At 46.9% G+C, this 17,689-nt stretch overlaps 2 protein-coding genes across 2 annotated transcripts; both read right to left on the reverse strand.

Annotated features, from left to right (window-relative positions):
• Positions 1-211: 211 nt before the first annotated feature.
• Positions 212-3,112, reverse strand: LOC123093964 (deSI-like protein At4g17486). The gene is made up of 4 exons (XM_044516027.1): positions 2,490-3,112; positions 1,657-1,944; positions 1,487-1,567; positions 212-745 (listed from the first exon to the last, which is right to left on the reverse strand). Exons 1-4 carry the CDS (start codon positions 2,698-2,700, stop codon positions 612-614), a joined length of 714 nt encoding a protein of 237 aa, XP_044371962.1. The 5' UTR covers positions 2,701-3,112; the 3' UTR covers positions 212-611.
• Positions 3,113-7,420: 4,308 nt separating this feature from the next.
• LOC123093963 (plasma membrane ATPase 1) lies at positions 7,421-14,061 on the reverse strand. Its single transcript, XM_044516026.1, has 20 exons — positions 13,476-14,061; positions 12,925-13,044; positions 12,711-12,827; positions 12,464-12,601; positions 12,189-12,323; positions 11,878-12,057; positions 11,580-11,786; positions 11,356-11,475; positions 11,148-11,267; positions 10,574-10,696; positions 10,365-10,469; positions 10,144-10,288; positions 9,665-9,829; positions 9,357-9,595; positions 9,109-9,141; positions 8,831-8,912; positions 8,579-8,739; positions 8,201-8,413; positions 7,917-8,099; positions 7,421-7,799 (listed from the first exon to the last, which is right to left on the reverse strand). Exons 1-20 carry the CDS (start codon positions 13,551-13,553, stop codon positions 7,530-7,532), a joined length of 2,934 nt encoding a protein of 977 aa, XP_044371961.1. The 5' UTR covers positions 13,554-14,061; the 3' UTR covers positions 7,421-7,529.
• Between the last annotated feature and the right edge of the window lie 3,628 nt (positions 14,062-17,689).

Genomic DNA, 17,689 nt, shown 5'->3' on the forward strand with positions numbered 1-17,689 from the left:
AAAAAAAAACCCCATCTCACTATAAGCAAGATAGCGAGATATAGTTCTCGCGGTCTCATACAATCTATATTTGCACCCCCAAAAAATTATATATATTGCTATTGTACACATATACAAATTTCCATATAATATTTGTTCATAGTTTTGAAGATTGATTGAATTATTTTAATAGAAGCAATGGCACTATAGTATGGGATGGATGAAGTGCCAATTTAGATACACACCGCATTAATTTCAGCGAAGGAAACAACATCAAGTCAAGCCATTTTGTACTTACACAACAAAACAATTGTCAAATAAACCCAACAGCTAGTTACACAAGCACTATACACCTGCACTCTACTGTCAAAAACAATTAAAAGTTACAATCAACTATGCACGCAACCATCTCACACGTGTTGGTTAACTTGGCCTTCGCCACGATTACACAAGCCACACCCGCTACCCCCGCTCTCTACATCAACATATATATAGCAGCAACTTCGACCGGATCAGTATCAGGATCCGCCACCGCCATTGGCAAGAGGACATCAGCACCACGGCTAAGATCTCCCCATCCTCAGCAAACAACCCGGAAGCAGGTAATGCTGTGCATAAATAACCTGAAACAATTACAAGCTATCTCTTCCAGGAGTTAACGTCTTGTCTTTCGGAGGTACGACGTCGCTGTTTGGCGTTGTGAGGAGGTGATCTAGATCACCGATGTCGCTGTCGATGATCGATGTGTCCGACTCCAAATCATCATCTGAAGCAATAGCATGGTATCAGTTGCAAAGCAAAAGCCTCGCCGTATAGTAAATACTTGATCCATTCACAGCACATGGTCTGACACTCTAACCATTAGTACCAGTAGAAAATAAGGGACTGTAAGACAGGAAACTGCACCGGCTGTTGCACTGATGTATCTTAAACTATCTTAGGCTCAGATAGCAGTCAGGATTCACCACATCCTGTGAGCAGTAAAGTGAACCATACAATAGTTATATGGATGAAGCAGTGGTGGTGGACTTCAGGGATTCTCGCTAGTCAAGTAATGTATGTTGACAATTGGCTGTTCGCACACAGTCCAATTTTAACAGTACAACTTCTCAAATGTTCACAGAAATTCGAGCAGAGAGAACATCTCAGGCTTCAGGTTGCAGATCACTTAACACCTCAAATGTCCACACTATTTCAACTTGGTAGAAAAGGGCAAACATAATTACGTAATATCCTGATAATTCTAATTTGGTTCACAATCGCTATTCAATCGTAAGACAAGCTAGATTAAGCGTAACATCATAGATTGAAATGATCGGTTGCAGTCAATAAACACAACCTTGCGCAAGGCCGGAAACAACATCAAACTAGCTAACTTCTAAGGAAGTAGGCAGTGTAAAAATGGATCAGTACAGGAAAGTAAACAAGCACAGCAAAATGTTTCCACACAAAGCAGCGTTTGAGTGTGTACAAAACATGTAGAGAGAGGGAGGTTAGGCAAATTTACCAGAAAATTCAAGGTGTGCAGTTTCATCTCTGACCGCTGAAACCTTGATGTTTTCAGGCAGAACACAGTTGCAGACGGAACCTGGTGCCACAAATGTAGAGGCAGAAACAGTTCAGAATCTACATAGTCCAGGAGCAATAGATTGTGAAATTGTTAAGTTCTATCCTAACCTAATCTGGCAAGTCGATTCACCCATCCAGGAGTTGGCTTTCCAGTCAAACGCTTACAGACGTCAGCTGTGAAATGGTTACAGTTCTTGACAATCAAGTGATAGGTGTCCCCATGATAATCCTCTGCCAGATCCTCTAGGAAAGCGCGGACTTCAGCCCGGGACATATTGGTGGTGCCCATACACACGGAGCGCCTGAAGATAAAGCCAGGACAGCTTTTCGGTTCTACTTGGAACACTCCGCTGGTCGCGTATTCGTGGGCTCCATACCCAAACTCCATACCATGCACTGCAGAAAAAGTTTATCAGAATGGTCAGTCTCGGATGTGTCGAGCTTATAGACAGCTGCATGAAACTCGTACGCACAAGACCCCGTGACACACTTGACACATATTTGAAAGGCGTTGGTGTGTAAGGCCGGCAGTTCTGGGGGGCACGGGCACGGGCACGGTACCATGATTGAGTTGAGTTAAGCAGGGCACGGCAGCAGGAAAATTAAAGGAAGCTGCCTGAAGTGAATGGATGTACCAACCGTAAAGGAAATAAAAGAGGTGAAATCTTAAATATGGTTGGATCCTCCTCTCAACAAGACGGGCGTGTGCAAAGCGAATTGTAGCAGCATGATTGGGCATGTAAGGAAGGCAGGCAGTGTGCTAGTAGCTAGCATAATTGGGGTAAGCAAGCACAAGCAGAAGCAGAGCACGGCAGCAAGAGAATTGAAGGGAGCTGCCTAGTATAATTAGTACTAGTGCTAATATTTCTTGTGTTATTATGGGTGTGTGTTTTGTGGGCGGAGAAGAGAAGGGAAATAAAAGAGGTAGGGTAGAGGAGGACCTTGGACGGCGGAGTGGAAGATGCCGAGGCCGAACCAGTAGAGGTAGTTGTTGATGGGGGAGATGTCGTAGATGTTGAGGTACACCGCGTAGGTCGCAGCCGGCGCCGGAGCCGGGGCCGGAGCAACCGAAGGAGCAGCCGTCGGCGGCTCAGCGGCGGCGGCGGCGGTGCTGAAGCTGAAGCTGAACGCCGGCAGCACCCGCATGCGCATCTTCCTCCCTCCCGGCTCCTGCTCCCGGACACGAAGCAGCAGGAGGCAGAGTCGTCGTGCCTGGCTCAACCACGGCGAGAGCAGAGCAGCTTCGTCTTCATGCGCGCACGACACGGATCTGGCTGGCTGGCTCCAGTCCAGTGGGATTCGATTCGATTTTGGATTGGAGCTCCCCTCGCCAGTTGACAGTTGAGGAGGAGAAGCGAGCGAGATTGGGGAATGTTTTGGGGAAGGGAGGGAGGGCAAATTGGGGAAGAAGAAGAAGAGGAGAGATTGGAGAAAGGTTGGATTTTTATCTGGATGGATGGATGGATGGATTGATTGATTGATTGATTGGGAAAGAAAGAAAGAAAGAAAGAAAGCAGAAAGCAGCCGCAGCCGCCCGCAGCTAGTCTTTTCTTTTCTTTCTTTTCTGGTTGTGCTCTGGCACCAGCGACTCACTGAGATACTCCTACCCTTTTTTTTCTTCTTCTTCTTGTTTAGCTGCTCACTAAGATACTCCTACTACTACTGCCACCACCAAACGTCCGTCCGCGGAACCGGGGACACGGATACACGAGACAATCATCCGATATCCGATGTTGCTCGCATACATCCATCCAGTCTCCCTCATTTTTCTTTTAAAGTCCGCACATTGAAACAGCCGCACGCATCGAGTTCAGACGTTCAAATAGTAACATACATAGAGCGTAGACGTTCAAAATAGCCGCATGCATTGCAGCACTAGTTCAATTTTTGAAAAGTCAAAATATCACGTTCCATCGTTGTTGTTCTTGTTGTTGTCCCCTTTTAACCGTCCATTGACGCTCGATCCTATCTTCCTTCTGCTGCTTGTGAGTTCATTGATGCCGAGTTTGTTGATGCGTTCGAATAAACTCTTCAAATGTGCCTGGATTTTGTTCCGGAAGCTCGGTATATAGGATCGCCCATGCTCTCGGATTCTAGAGCTGCGACGGCATCCTTACCCTCCTCATCCTCGATAGGATGAAGGCGCGGGGTTCGGGAAGAGTTTTGGGTGGGCCGGGCGTGTCAGAGTAATATGTGTGTGCTGTCTGAACTCCCACAAAGCCTCTCACGTTTGTCTTGGGTTTATCAAAAAAAATACGTCTGAACCGTTGTACGGACAAATACGAGCCCATGTTGGACGACAAACAACATCCGGATTACACTATCCGGATGTATCCAGGCAGTTTGAGAGTCCATCTTAAAGATGCCTTTACCTGATTGTGCTTGTTGCTAACTGTTTGTTTCCCGTCCTAATTTATGCCAACCACCTCTCTAATAGATTATTACAATTTGCGGGACATGCCTACCAGCAACAAGTATCAAAGTGATTTATTATTATTATTAAGTGCCGTCGTCATTGCTCCTTCCTCACTGGACTGAAACAAGGTACCTTGATGTGCTATGGAAGCCATCGCGCTCAGGCCTCAAAGAATGGGCACGCAAGAACACTAACCGTTACACATGAAGCGAAGCGTATTAATAGGTTAGAAGTGTCTGACACATAGATACACGGACGAAGACTAGATTCAAGCAGATCCACCAAGACAAATATTGGACAAATTTCGCGTGGTCCGTCAGGAACACGCCTTCACGTGATGATGCTAGACGTATCACTGGACCGGCCTAGACGGAGAGAACCTTTACTTCATATTCAGGGATCTGCCCTGATCTGCGTCAACCACCTGTACTTTTTTCATTATGCCAGAAACCACCGGTACTAGTACTGCTAGTACTAAACAATTCTAGTATTAGTTCTTCTACAGACATGCGTGCCAGTAGCAACCAGTAGTACCAACCTGGTTGTTCTTGCTAACCGTTTGTTCCCGTCCTAATTTGTGTCAACCACACCTGTAGTACATTACTATCTCCTCTTCCTCTGTTAAGAAATATAAGAGCGCTTGTATCACTATGAACGCTTTTATATTTATGAACCGAGGGACACCAAGGTGATTTGTTATTATTATTATTACTACTCCTACTACTACTACTACTACTACTACTACTACTACTACTACTACTATTATTATTATTATTATTATTATTATTATTGTTGTTGTTGTTGTTGTTGTTATTGTTATTATTATTATTATTATTATTATTATTATTATTATTATTATTGCAAGAAAACTTTCAATCTACCCATCATCTGTCATGGCAGCACCGCACAAAGAATATCAATAGCGCGTTCGGCAAATATTCGGTAAGGGGAATGAGAGTTTAGTGTGGGGAGTTGTATTCAGATTAGACATGGGATGAGTCGTTTTATTTCTCAATCCCCTGTTTGGCACATGCTAGGAATTATGTGTCATAATTTGATCACAATTTGCATTCCCTTGTTTGGTTCATCTTAATTGACGAGGGACTAGACCACGTCTAGATCACAATTAGGTTATGATGAAGAGTTAAGATTGACTAAATAAAACAGTTCCCTCCCAACTCTCATCACCTCCCTTGTTAATAAAACAGTAAAAGTTGGAGTCTTAAGTCACATGTCTATTCATTTATAATAAATTCTCTATACCCCTAACCAAACAACAATAGATTTGAAGTCTCGCGTGCCTTTAATTCCCATTCCTTGACTTTAATTACCCCAACCAAATACCTTGCAAAAGTAACAAAAGTTAATCCACCTAGCAACGACTACATACCCCTAACCAAACAACGAGTAAGGCGCGTCACCGGCATCGCCCCTCCCCCACCGCACCCAACCAAACCTTGTTTTAAAGGACCAGAACGAACACCACCCGCCGCCCGCCGATGAAGGCAAGCATAGGTCCAAAGCATTCCAATCCACAGACACGCACGCGGGCAAAAGAAGAGATGATCCAAGCAAACCCAAAGAGGCAAGACACCTACCAAATCCCGCGAGATCCGCCCGAGACACGCCTTCACACGCCCCCACGCCCCGTCAAGACGAGAAGAATCCTATTCTATATTCAAACACGGATCTGTCCTAATATGTGTGAACCACCTGTACTTTTTTTCCCTTTGCCAGGAACCACATGTACTAGTACTACTCACTACTAAACTAATCTAGTACGAGTATTACTTCTTCTTCAGACATGCGTGCCAGTAGCAACCAGCAAAGTGCTTTATTAGTATTATTGTTACTGCTATTGTTGTTGATGTGCTGTGGTGGTTGGTACGGAAAGGCTTTTCAATCAAGAGAAAAAGAGTAGAAAAAGGAAAATGGGGAGGGAGAGTGACAGCCTAACCTAAGCTAATGGATATATTAGTTGCTGGCTAATTCAGTTGAAAGAAAAGGGTGGGTATCACACAGACAGGCAGAAAGACAGACCGCACGGCGACATATGCTACCCATCACAGGCTAAACGACGTTCGTCCCTCTCCCCCGTCTCAGACAGTGGGATAGGGGAAAAAAATTCTATGAGACCAGGTCTCACGGATTAGCAGGTGAGACCCATTCTGATGGATGACACGTGGCATTCACAAATCACAAAGCATCCACCCCACCCCCCACCTGAAATCAGGGGGGGGGGGAGATTAGATGCTTTGTGATTTGTGAATGCCACATGTCATTCATCAGGGCGGGTCTCACCTGATTTATATGAGACCTGGTCTCATATAATTTTTTTCCGTGGGATAGGGTGGCGGCATCTCATCAAATAAGGCTGATGAGGGAAGCCATTCATCGTCGTCGGGGGCGATGCACCGACGTACGTGGCTGATGAAAGTACAGCCTGGTATATATTTTCGATAAATGGCGCTTTTTATTATTTTAAAATGCAGCATCAAGCGGATACAAAACATTAAGAGTATCGCCCGGCCCCTGCATACCTAGGATGCACACAACCAAACACCACCAGTCTGACAAACAGAAAGGTGAAAGACTGACAATTCGGCAACAGAGAGTCCATAGACTCGCACTATGCCTATGTCGAAAGAGATGGCGGATCGATCCGGAGATTATGTTGTCATCCATGTTAGGTAAAAACTTTCATAGCCACTTGCTCCCACCCCGCGCACACCATCATGAACAGCGGTTGGTACTCCGCTCGTTGTAACGTAGATCACGTATGAAGTGAGCGCAGACAATGGAAAACAACCTGCAAAGGAGAAGCATTTTTGTTATTAAAAACAACATCATTCCCACCCTTATTCGCGTTTTGTACCTATTTAAAATACCGTCCAGCCAATGACCAAAAACAATTCCATTTTGTAAATGTTGGTATACCTTTGTGACATACTCCCTTCGTCCTTAAAAGAACGTATTTCCCACTTCATTGAAAAGTCAAACTTTTTTATGTTTGGCCGTATTTATATACAATAATACACCAACATTTATGCCGTCAAATTAGTAGCATTAGATTCATGATAAAACATACTTTCATCATATATACTCAGGTTCGGGCCCTCTCTAAGAGGTAAAACTCTACGTCCTGCTTGATTATATTGATGGTATCATAAATATTGATATATTTTTGCACAAACTCGGTCAAACTTTGAGATAGTTTGACTTTATTGGAAGTACGTTCTTTAAAGGATGCAGGGAGTACTTCGTCAAACTTAAAGATGTTGGATTGGAACAACTCAAGTATTTTGGAACTAGGGAGTATATATATATTATATATAGGCCCCAAAAGAGAGAGAACTCAAGTGCATGAACTTGACAGGATCTGGATGGACATTCTTCCAGCACAAAACGAGTTCTGCTGCTAATTCATCGATGTAATTAATTAATTACTGCGAATAAATCCACCAGGTTTTATTTATCACAAATCAATGCCTGAAAGTACAGTACGGCACAGCACTAAACACACACAGCAACACAACAATGGGCAGCCGAATGAATCGACCACACATCACACGGTGTAATGCTGGTTGTTGATGTTGTCCAGGTCGAGCCCCTTGAGTATGGCGGCGTTCTCCACCTTGCCCTTGAGCGTGCGCACCGCCCGCAGCCTCGTGATCTCCGCGCGCCGCTTGGTCTCCTCCGCCATGTGCCCCAGCTCCATGGACGCCGCCTTCTCCCGCCCCGGCGCCGACTCCAGCCCGTGCAGCGTGCGCTGCTCGTGCGCCCACGCCGCCTGCGACGCCTCCTTCCCAAAGTTCTTCTGGTTCGAAAACGCCACCTGAAACACAAACACCGCCCCAAACCCGCAGCGTCAGCAACGCGAGCTCGGTTCATCGTGGCATGGATCAACCATCATCATGTTCCTGTCCTTCGACCGACCGACCGACCGACTCACCTTCTTGTCGGTGACGAGGTTCCAGGCCCTCCCGCTGAGCCCGTACCGCACGGCGAACTTGATCGGGTCCAGGAGCATGTAGATGACGATGTTGTACAGCCAGATGACGCCCGTCCAGCCCCATCCGATGCCTCTGATGCTGGCCAGCTCCCAGATCGCCAGGGCAGACAGCAAGGACGCGATCTGCGTTGTAACATATCAAGCACACCATACCATTGATTTATTAGTGTTGGCGAACCCCAAGCAAAAAGGCCAACCGAACTGCGCGAGGAACCACTGCTCACCAGCTGAGCCAAGACGAACGCAAACATAAGCAGGAAGCCAGGCCTCTCCGTGAAGGACCAGCCTCTCGACCGCGTCACGAATATGAGGGCCTGGCTGATGGTGCTCACTTGGAGGTACACGGCAGAGGCCAGCATCTCTGTGTTCCTCGCGACCGCATCCATGTCTTCTTTATCGATACTGTGTACATTCAACGTGCGCACATGGAAGTGTCTCTGCAAGTAGCATGGAAAACACAAGTGAGTTTCCACAGCACAGACACCTACTCCTTCCAAGCACTGCCTATGTAGCATAACTTTGCAAGATGCAAAAAAGGTATAGCCTTGTTGCCAGAAGAGGTACGCGATAGGGATGAACTGCGTCAAAGAAATAATGATTACCGGAAAAAAGTCGGTCTGATAAGCCGCCCAGAAGAACAAAACGGTTGTTACGGCCAAGTAAGCCCCCAGTACCACCCCTGTTGCGAAGATCTCTGCTAGCTTCCAACTGTCTGGACACGGAGACGGCTTCACCTTATCTTTGGATATGGTCATGATGGTCCCTGAGCAGCAGTAGTCATCCCCAGAGTTAAAAATAAATGAATACCTATTGGTAAAAACATTTCTGGTGAGTCAAGGCAGCAATGTTCTTACCATCATTAAGGATGGCTATCAGAAGAACCATTATTGGAGGGAAGTCAAACTTCCAGAGGCACGCCAAGAGCAAAAAACCAAGCTGCATGGGTAAGATTTTTTTTATCATTGATGTGAATTCAAAATGAGCATCAGCTTTATAAGTCTTAATGGAATATACGTCATCCACTAAACCTATTTGCAAGGATAGAGCAAACAAAAAACACTACTGGCCACTGGGTAAACTTTGGCTAGCCAGATGCTACTAGTAAGCACATATATTGGCAACACAAACTTACCACAATACGGATGGTTATAGAAACAGCGTATATCTGCAAAAGAAAAACATAAATGATTGACATCAGCCCCTTGTTACCTGAATAAAATAGCCTTCCGTAAAACACGAAAAAGAACAACATATTCCTCTTCGAAGACATACGAAAGCCATAATGTTGGAAAAGGAGAACTAGCATGGTATGGAAATTATTGCCTAAGATGGCAAGTTAGAAACAAAAAGAAAAAAAGGAATTGTAAACACAAACTCAACTGTATAATTTTTCATCCGCTGAAAAATGGCGCGACTCGTTAGAACAGCGCTGATGATCACACTCAACCCAGGCTCTGTCAGAACAATATCAGAGGCCCCGCGAGCAGCATCAGTTGCATCAGCCACCGCAATCCCAATGTCCGCTACCTTCAGAGCAGGTGCATCGTTAACTCCATCTCCTGTCATCCCGCATATGTGCTTTCTGGCTTGGAGCCTCTTGACAATTTCATATTTGTGCTCTGGGAGGGGAAACAAGTTAGAGTGAAGCACACGATCACAAACTGGCACAAGAGAAAACTAAAGCTCACCAGGGAACACTCCGGCAAAACCATCTGCCTGCTCAATCAGTTCGTCCACTGGTAGGACCGCGATGTCACTATCTATTTTGTCACCAAGCAAAGATGATGAAGGATACATGTTGGTGCCCATTCCTAGCCTCCGCCCAGTTTCCTTACCAATAGCCAACTGATCACCTGAAATTTTGTCCAAGGAGCATATTCATAATTCATAAAGATAGTGGGTCCAGGGAAACATATAGCAGTCAATATTAACAGATTATTCTGAAGCTCAGGGCAGCTAATACGTGGATCGGCACTTAAGGCACTTCTTTTCTGGGAACATCGCGGCACAACTAAACCTAAAAGCTAATCAGATTGACTTCTCCACGTTACCAGCCTCTGAGAAACAGCCAATCCAAGGGAATAAATAGCAGTCCATTATCAAAGCTTACAAGCTGATTGTGGTGCAAGAAAGTGGTCTATTCCCATTTAGTGTACTAAAAAGATACCTGTAATCATTTTCACACTGACTCCAAGGTCTAGAGCTCGGCGTATGGTTTCCGCACTATCATGGCGGGGAGGATCAAAGAGTGGGAGAAGACCAATAAATTGCCAAGGTCCACCAGCACTTTCCTTGGTACCTTCAGGAACTTCCTGCATGTTGAAGGAAATTAGCAAGTTTTGTAGGTAAACTGACTAGCAGATAAGCAGAAGACTAGCATCCAATAACCTGGTATGCAACAGCAAGCGACCGCAGCCCCCTCTCAGCAAAATTGTCAATTACTTGATGGACCTTTCTTTCGATCTCAGATTTATTTGCTGCCAGGTTCAGAATCTGCAAGAAAATTAAACGAAACATAAGCAGATGCTGTGACTGTTTATTTCATAACAAAGTGATGTATCCTTGGACAAAAAATCAGATGACGTAAATTTCTATACCTGTTCAGGAGCACCTTTGCTAACCCTGTGCATTTTACCCTTATCATCCAAGTACGTGAGAGCTGTGCGCTTGTCCGTTGGGTTAAATGGAAGGAAATGGACTTCTTCGATGCCAGCACGTGCCTAACAGCAGATAGAATGGAATATAACTAGTGTACAGTGTGCCTAAAAGCATAACTATTAACTGACTCAGTAATGTATGAATGGAAACTTCTAAAGATTAGAGCAAAAGAATCACTTTTCAGTGGTATAAAACTGAGCTAGAAGGCATTACAAAATCCATGATGATCTCCCCTGATATGGAATACATGTTTGTTCAAATCCTCTAGATTAGTCAATATGTTCCCTGTACACTGAAAATTCTAGACATGCTACTTTTGTTTTCAAAATGTACAGGGAACATAATCTACTGATGAATATATGGTCAAGATGGTATCTAACTATCTATTGCAGTTAAGATTGTTGTTTGGTGACCGCTGTTATTTGTTTCCCTAGCTGACAGCTGAGTGAAGCACAAGCCAGGAATCACTGGAACAGGCTAAAGCCATAGATATATCAGAGGAAAGATTTTTACCTCTTTTGGGTCTGGAAGCATGGCAACAATAGCGAAATCAATAGCATCCTGATTCTCCAGTCTTGAGGCCCTTGCGGCCATCAACACGACATCACTCTTTTCGTAACCTCTAGTAAAAACCTAGAGAAAAAAATGCTTATCTTTCAGTCCTTAGGAACATGGAGACAATGTAACTATGTTCAGAAGTACAAGTTGTGGGAGTTATGACCTCAATTATATTGTTGTCTACAGTCAGTTTGTTGAGTGTCAATGTTCCTGTTTTGTCACTGCAAAGCACGTCCATTCCGGCCATCTCTTCAATTGCAGTCATTCTCTTGGTAATAGCACCCTGAAGTCAACAGTTAAGAAAAGCGGTCACTTTCTAGGATATAGTTACATGCCTTTTATTTCAGTGGTAGTCAGAGAGCTCTAGCCGTGGATGAATATTCAAACCTGCTGTGCAAGCTTGTGTGATCCAATAGCCATGGTTACAGACAGAACCGTGGGCATCGCAATTGGAATCCCTCCAATGAGAAGCACCAGAAGGTTATCAACTGTCTGGCGGTACGGTCTGTGTTGAACAGCCGCCATCACAATTAACTCGATAGTCATCCCAATGGCAATGGAGCAAATGCAGAAGTTTCCGATCGATGTGAGAACCTGAAAGCGTCCATAAATTGCAGCCCATATCATGAATTTCAGCTGACGCTGGACTAACTGAAGACACGCTGATTGCTGAATAATACTCTACCTTCTGAAAGTGGCCGACGTGGGTGGTTGACTCAACGAGGTGAGCAGCTTTTCCAAAGAAGGTATGGATCCCGGTGGCAATAACAACTGCTTCTATTTCACCCTGCTTACAAGTCGAACCAGAGTAAACTCCACCCCCGGGATGCTTAGTTACGGGCAGTGATTCTCCTGTCAGTGCAGACTGCAAATAATTGACATATGGCATTAGCACTTGCTGCTCCATGTTGTTCTAGTATCAGAATTCTTTTATTTAGCAGAACTAGTTTAGTAATATGCAACGTGCAGAGGAGATAGTTGAGGTGGCTGAAAGACCTGATCAATCTTCAGCGGATCGCCCTGCAGAAGGCGCGCATCAGCAGGAATGATGTCTCCAAGCTTAATACTGATTATATCACCCGGAACCAACAACGATGCATCTAATTCATTCCAGGTGCCATCACGCAGAGCCTGCAAAAGAAGGTAACATCATCATCATTATAACATAAGTATGAGAAAACAGGGGCACCGGCCATGTAAATTGATCCTTGAGTACTAGTAGTGCTGGTAGGTAGTATTTGAAGAAAGCTATATATGCAGGTAGAAATTACCTTAGCCTTTGGTGCGAGGCGGGCCATAAGCGCGGCGGCGGCATTGCCGGCGTTGTTCTCCTCTACGAAGCTGATGGTGGAGTTGACGACCAAGAGAATGACGATTCCGACGAAATCGTGGTAGTCTATACTCATCGGCTGCGTCAACGCCAATTGCAGTTCATAGTTAGTATGGGACCATGGTAGCCTAGGGGGTAACACTAACAGCATATAATCTACGATGGCAATAGCAGCAGCAGTAGGTTACCCTTCCCCTGAGGTCCGTTCCATTGTGCGCGAGGGCGATCGCCATGATTGCCGCGGCCTCCATGACCCAGGAGAGCGGGTTCCACATGAAGCCCAGGAACTTGAGGATCTTGCTCTCCTGCATTGCAATCGATTAACAAATGGTTACTGCTAGTTGTTGGAGAAATGAAACTGAGAGAGCAGAGGTTTGTGAGTGCATATATATATATACATACATTTTTCTCTTCGAGCTTGTTGTATCCGAAGATCTCGACCCTCTGCTGGGCGCCCTCGGTGGTGAGGCCCTCCTTGGTGCACCTGAGGTGCTCGAAGACCTCCTCCACGGGGATGTGCTCCTGCAATCAACCGATACAGTTCAGAGTTCCTCCATGATTCTGTAGATTGTTGATCACTGTTTTGATCGCTTCAGAGTTTTTTTTTTTACTCTACCAAGGCATTCTAGCTACTCCCTCCGTTCCTAAATATAAGTCTTTGTAGAGATTTTACTATGTACTACATACGGAGCAAAATGAGTGAATCTACACTCTAAAATGCATCTATATACATCCGTATGTGGTTCATAGTGAAATCTCTGCAAAGACTTATATTTAGGAACGGAGGGAGTACTCGCTATGCAGAAGCCGGGTGCGTTGCTCATTGTGTTTGTATCCTCTTGATTTGATTTGAGCTAACAAAATTCACCCTTTGTCGAAAATGATTGCTGAATGCAAGTGGGTAAAAGTGATTGACATGGAGTGGGGGAGGAGGGAGGAAGAGTAAGTAGTACCAGATCGACGGTCTCCTTGTTGAGGTCGGAGAGGCCATTGGCTTCGGCGGCGGGCGGGTGCTCCTCCTTGGAGTCCATGGCGACGGTCGGTCAGCTACCAGTACCAGCTCGCTGTAACGGGAGGCTGCGGGCCGGAAGGAGGGGAGGAGGGGGACGGGGAACAGGTGGTGGAGGAGGCGGAGGCGGGGGCGGGGGTATAAATGGGGGGATGTGGCGGGCGGCGGCGATCGAGAGGGCTCCGGCGGCCATCGGCATCGGTCGTGGCTCCGTGGCTGGCAGCGGGCAAGCGGCCAAGGCGGGGCGCCTAGGTCCCCTCGACTGTCGTCTTCTCCATCCCTTGGGTCTCGCCGCCGTCGGCGCCCACCACCAGTATCTAGCTAGGTCGCTCTCCCCGCCGCCTCGGGGACGACGGCCGGTGTACGGACGACGGATCTACGGATGGACTATTCTTTCGCCCCCGCAAATGGACCGGAGAGGAAGCCACAGCCACACTGCTCTGCTCATCCGTGGCACATCGATCGGTCAGTCAAATTCCAAATCATGGCGACGGCAACCATTACAATACTACTTACACAATATCCATTCTCCTTTCTTTTTCCGATCTATACAATATCCATTCTTGTTCATGCCATTTTGGACTGAAGGAATATTATGGTTCTACTAGTTCTATTGGATTTCTTGTTTCGTTTTCCTTTTTTATGCCTTATTAATCGTAACTGCGATTCAAACATGCCTCTAAGGCCCTCCACTACGTAGGCCAAAAGCGGTGCCAAATTCACCTTTACTTCATCTGGCACCGGTGCTCTCCATTGCCCAGCCGCTGCCTTAAAAAAATTTCTGGTAACCGGAGCATCTACTTGCTCCGATGCCAGAACCAACAAAGCAATAAACCAAGCCTGACGCTAAGAAGCGGGAGTGAGCCAGGAACAAGACGCTACTAGCGGGGCAACTGTTGCTGATATATACTTGTTTATATGTGCGGGTCTGACCCCCAATCGATGCCCAATTCTTTCACAGTGTGCGGGCGGTGGTAAATATGTTTCATCTGGCATTCATCGTCTGCGTGGCATACTTTTCAGAGTTGTGGCATCGAACACACTGTGGAAGGCCTAAAGAGTCGTAATTGTCCACAGTTTGTTTGTTCTACTCCCTCCGTCCCAAAATAAGTGTTTCAACCTTAATACAACTTTACAAAGTTGTATTAAAAACTTTACAGAGTTGTATTAAGGTTGAGACACTTAGTTTGAGACTGAGGGAGTATTAGATATGTACCTACAGAGGGCTAATCTGCACTGTTAGCCCGTCGCCGAAGAAGGAGGCTGTATAGGGTTTGGCCGGCAAGCTCACCCCAATCGACCGATATGCCACGAACACCATGGCTCCCCCTCTGCACCCCTTGAAGACAAGCCATTGTAACAATTACACCAAGCTTGGGTGTAAAAGGTTTTGCTCGTGTCCTTTTTCTTAGGGTACGTTTTAACAGCGTCGAAACGGGTGGCATGAGGGCAAAGGGCTTGGGGTGTGATTTTACTTTGGGGTTCTCTTTGCATCTTTGGTGTTGAACACCTGTTCGTCAAGCGCTTTCCAGCTTGTAATTCTCTTTTAGCATCTGAATGGAGCATGTAGAGCAATTCTATAGAAAAAAAAGGCTTCTTTTCTCTTAGATATGTTTCTTGATCGTATTAGATGTCGTCTTTTTCTTCTAGATCGGATTGGACCTTTTATTTGCTTCCTAAAAGCCCGGACTGACCGGCGTATCTCAAACCCGTCTTAGATCTAGATCTAGGGGCAATGTGAGGCTGGCTGGTCACGTCCGGTCAGTGCTCAACGTCATCCACATAGAACGAAAGACACCACCTGCAGCCGCAGAGAAGACCACGACGGCCACAAATTCGCGCACGCGCCATGCTGGGCCGGAGCTCGCGTACGCACGGCGCCGCCTCCTCGGACGGACGCCATCGATGCGCCTTAGCTGGAGGTCGTGCATGCATGCGCCCTCGCTGCTGCTCCTGCCCAGCCCACCGTCGCCGCTGGATGCGTCCTTCTCCGTGCTCTGCGGTGCTCTGTGTGCCGTCCTCCTCACAGCCGTGCAGCCGTGTGCTGTGCCTGTGCGTGCTGGTCGCCGCATGCGAGCGCATCCGCAGCCGCGTGCTGGCCGGTGCATACTGGACATGACGGCTGGGGCTTCCTGTGGCTTGGCCCGGTGTACGGAGCTCATGACCGAGGCCATGGCCGTGTGTTATCTGTGCGTGCGTCGTGGGCGTAGCGTGCTGGCTGCCGCCGTGCGAGACGCGTGCTGGCTGCCGCCGTGCGAGACGCGTGCTGGCTGCCGCCATGCGAGCCGACGTGCTGACCATGCAAGCCGTGCGTGCTCGCCGCCGCGCAGCCGTGCATGCCACGCGTGTTGACCGTGCGTGCTAAGCCGCCATGCGAGTCACCGCGGAGACCCACGTGCTAGCCGTGCGTGCTCGCCGCCGCGCAGGCGTGTGTGCCGTGCGTGTTGGTCGTGCTGGCGCGGGCGTGCCATGCGTGCCGCGCGTGCTATGCGTGCGGGCCGTGCTGGCCGGCGCGTGCGCGCACCGTGTATGTCGTGTGTGCCACGCGTGTTGGCCATGCATGCTGGCCGGTGCTTGCTGCCGCTGCATGCTGGCCAAACGCACTCGCGCCTGCGCATGCGTGCTGGCCGACGCTCTCGCGCCTGCGCAAGCGGAGCTCGCCGCCGCCGCCGCCACCGCATCCGCGGCTCGGCCGGCAACCGCCATGCTGCGTGCTCTGACAATGTCGCACACAATCTGTTCGTCGAAATGCCATAACATGGGGAGGCGGTTTGAGGAGTGTGATTGTTTTGGAGAGAAAGTGGGCGTTTGAGGGGTGAAATTAGATGGATGTTGTTGTAGATGCTCTTACTATACAAGCCGGCATCTCCTTGCTTTTGTGCTTTGATTTGCTTTGCTTTAAGTTTTGCCTTATAGCATAGCATATTGTCGTGTCATCTATAGTCAATGCAATAGCCAACATGTATAATACTATCTTTATTTTTTAATATAAGACGTTTTTGCAGTTCATTTTATTAATATATGATTCACCTAAGTTGTAATATTGTGTTTACAGGGTATGGAGTCGTGTCCTAGTAGGACTCTTCTATCATAGGCCTCCCATATATAGTGGGGTAGGCACACGATATAACATATGCCAATATAACATCACAGGCGCACAGGAGGACCCCGCGGCGTGTGTCGGTGCCCGGATGGTGTCATGGGAAGGACCATCCGTAGTCATGCTTTGGGGATGTAGCCAGATTGATGGACCTCGTTAACAGATCTCAGTGTCGTGTCTCGTGTGATTGCTTGGTCCTATGATGATCGACTAGTCGTCATACCAAAATTCGGTCAATTCCCCCCTCATGGGCACAAGGTGGAGTTTTGTTAGAGTTGTGTCAAATATTGTGTACAATGTAGGTTACAGTTGGACCCTGAGTTGTATTGTGTTTACAGGATATGGAGTCGTGTTCTAGTAGGACACTTGTATCCTAGGCCTCTCATATATAGTGAGGGTAGACACATGATGTAACATATGCCAGCATAATAGCACATGCGCACAGGGGGATCTAGTGTCATGTGCCGGCGCCCGGGTGGCCGGTGTGCGGTATTGTGACGGTGTCACGGGAAGGAGCGCCCATAGTCATTGCCCTGGGGATGTAGCCATATTGGTGAACCTCGTTAACAAATCTCAGTGTCATGCCTCGTGTGGTTGCTTGGTCATCGGATGATCGACTAGCGCCACAGATTTATTCTAACAACAACAATGCCATTCACTCCATCGGAAGACTGCCGGACATATCTAGTGAGACCTAACCTCATAAATTCCATGATGATGTCGAAGATGACCAAAAATCATCGACCGAAGAAGGAGCCAGAAGAAGACACGAAGCAGTATCATCGACCGCATCGAAAAACACATTCAAAGACCACATCCATAACATGAAGACACAACCATATCCATCACTCCATAAGAGCGGCGACCAAACAAGATGTCCATCCACTTGGCCAAAAGAAGAGAATCCAAACAAACAAAACAACAAGTGGATGTCCTTGAATGAGTAAAATATGCACCAACATGCTCACACAATAAGATGCCAATTGAAATATGTGGCAAAGCATGCACAACCAATTTTAGCATCTATCAAGCAATTGGCGCTAACTAGGTCATCTATA

This window comes from Triticum aestivum, chromosome 4B, assembly GCF_018294505.1.
Source record: "Triticum aestivum cultivar Chinese Spring chromosome 4B, IWGSC CS RefSeq v2.1, whole genome shotgun sequence".
Lineage (NCBI taxonomy): Eukaryota > Viridiplantae > Streptophyta > Magnoliopsida > Poales > Poaceae > Triticum > Triticum aestivum.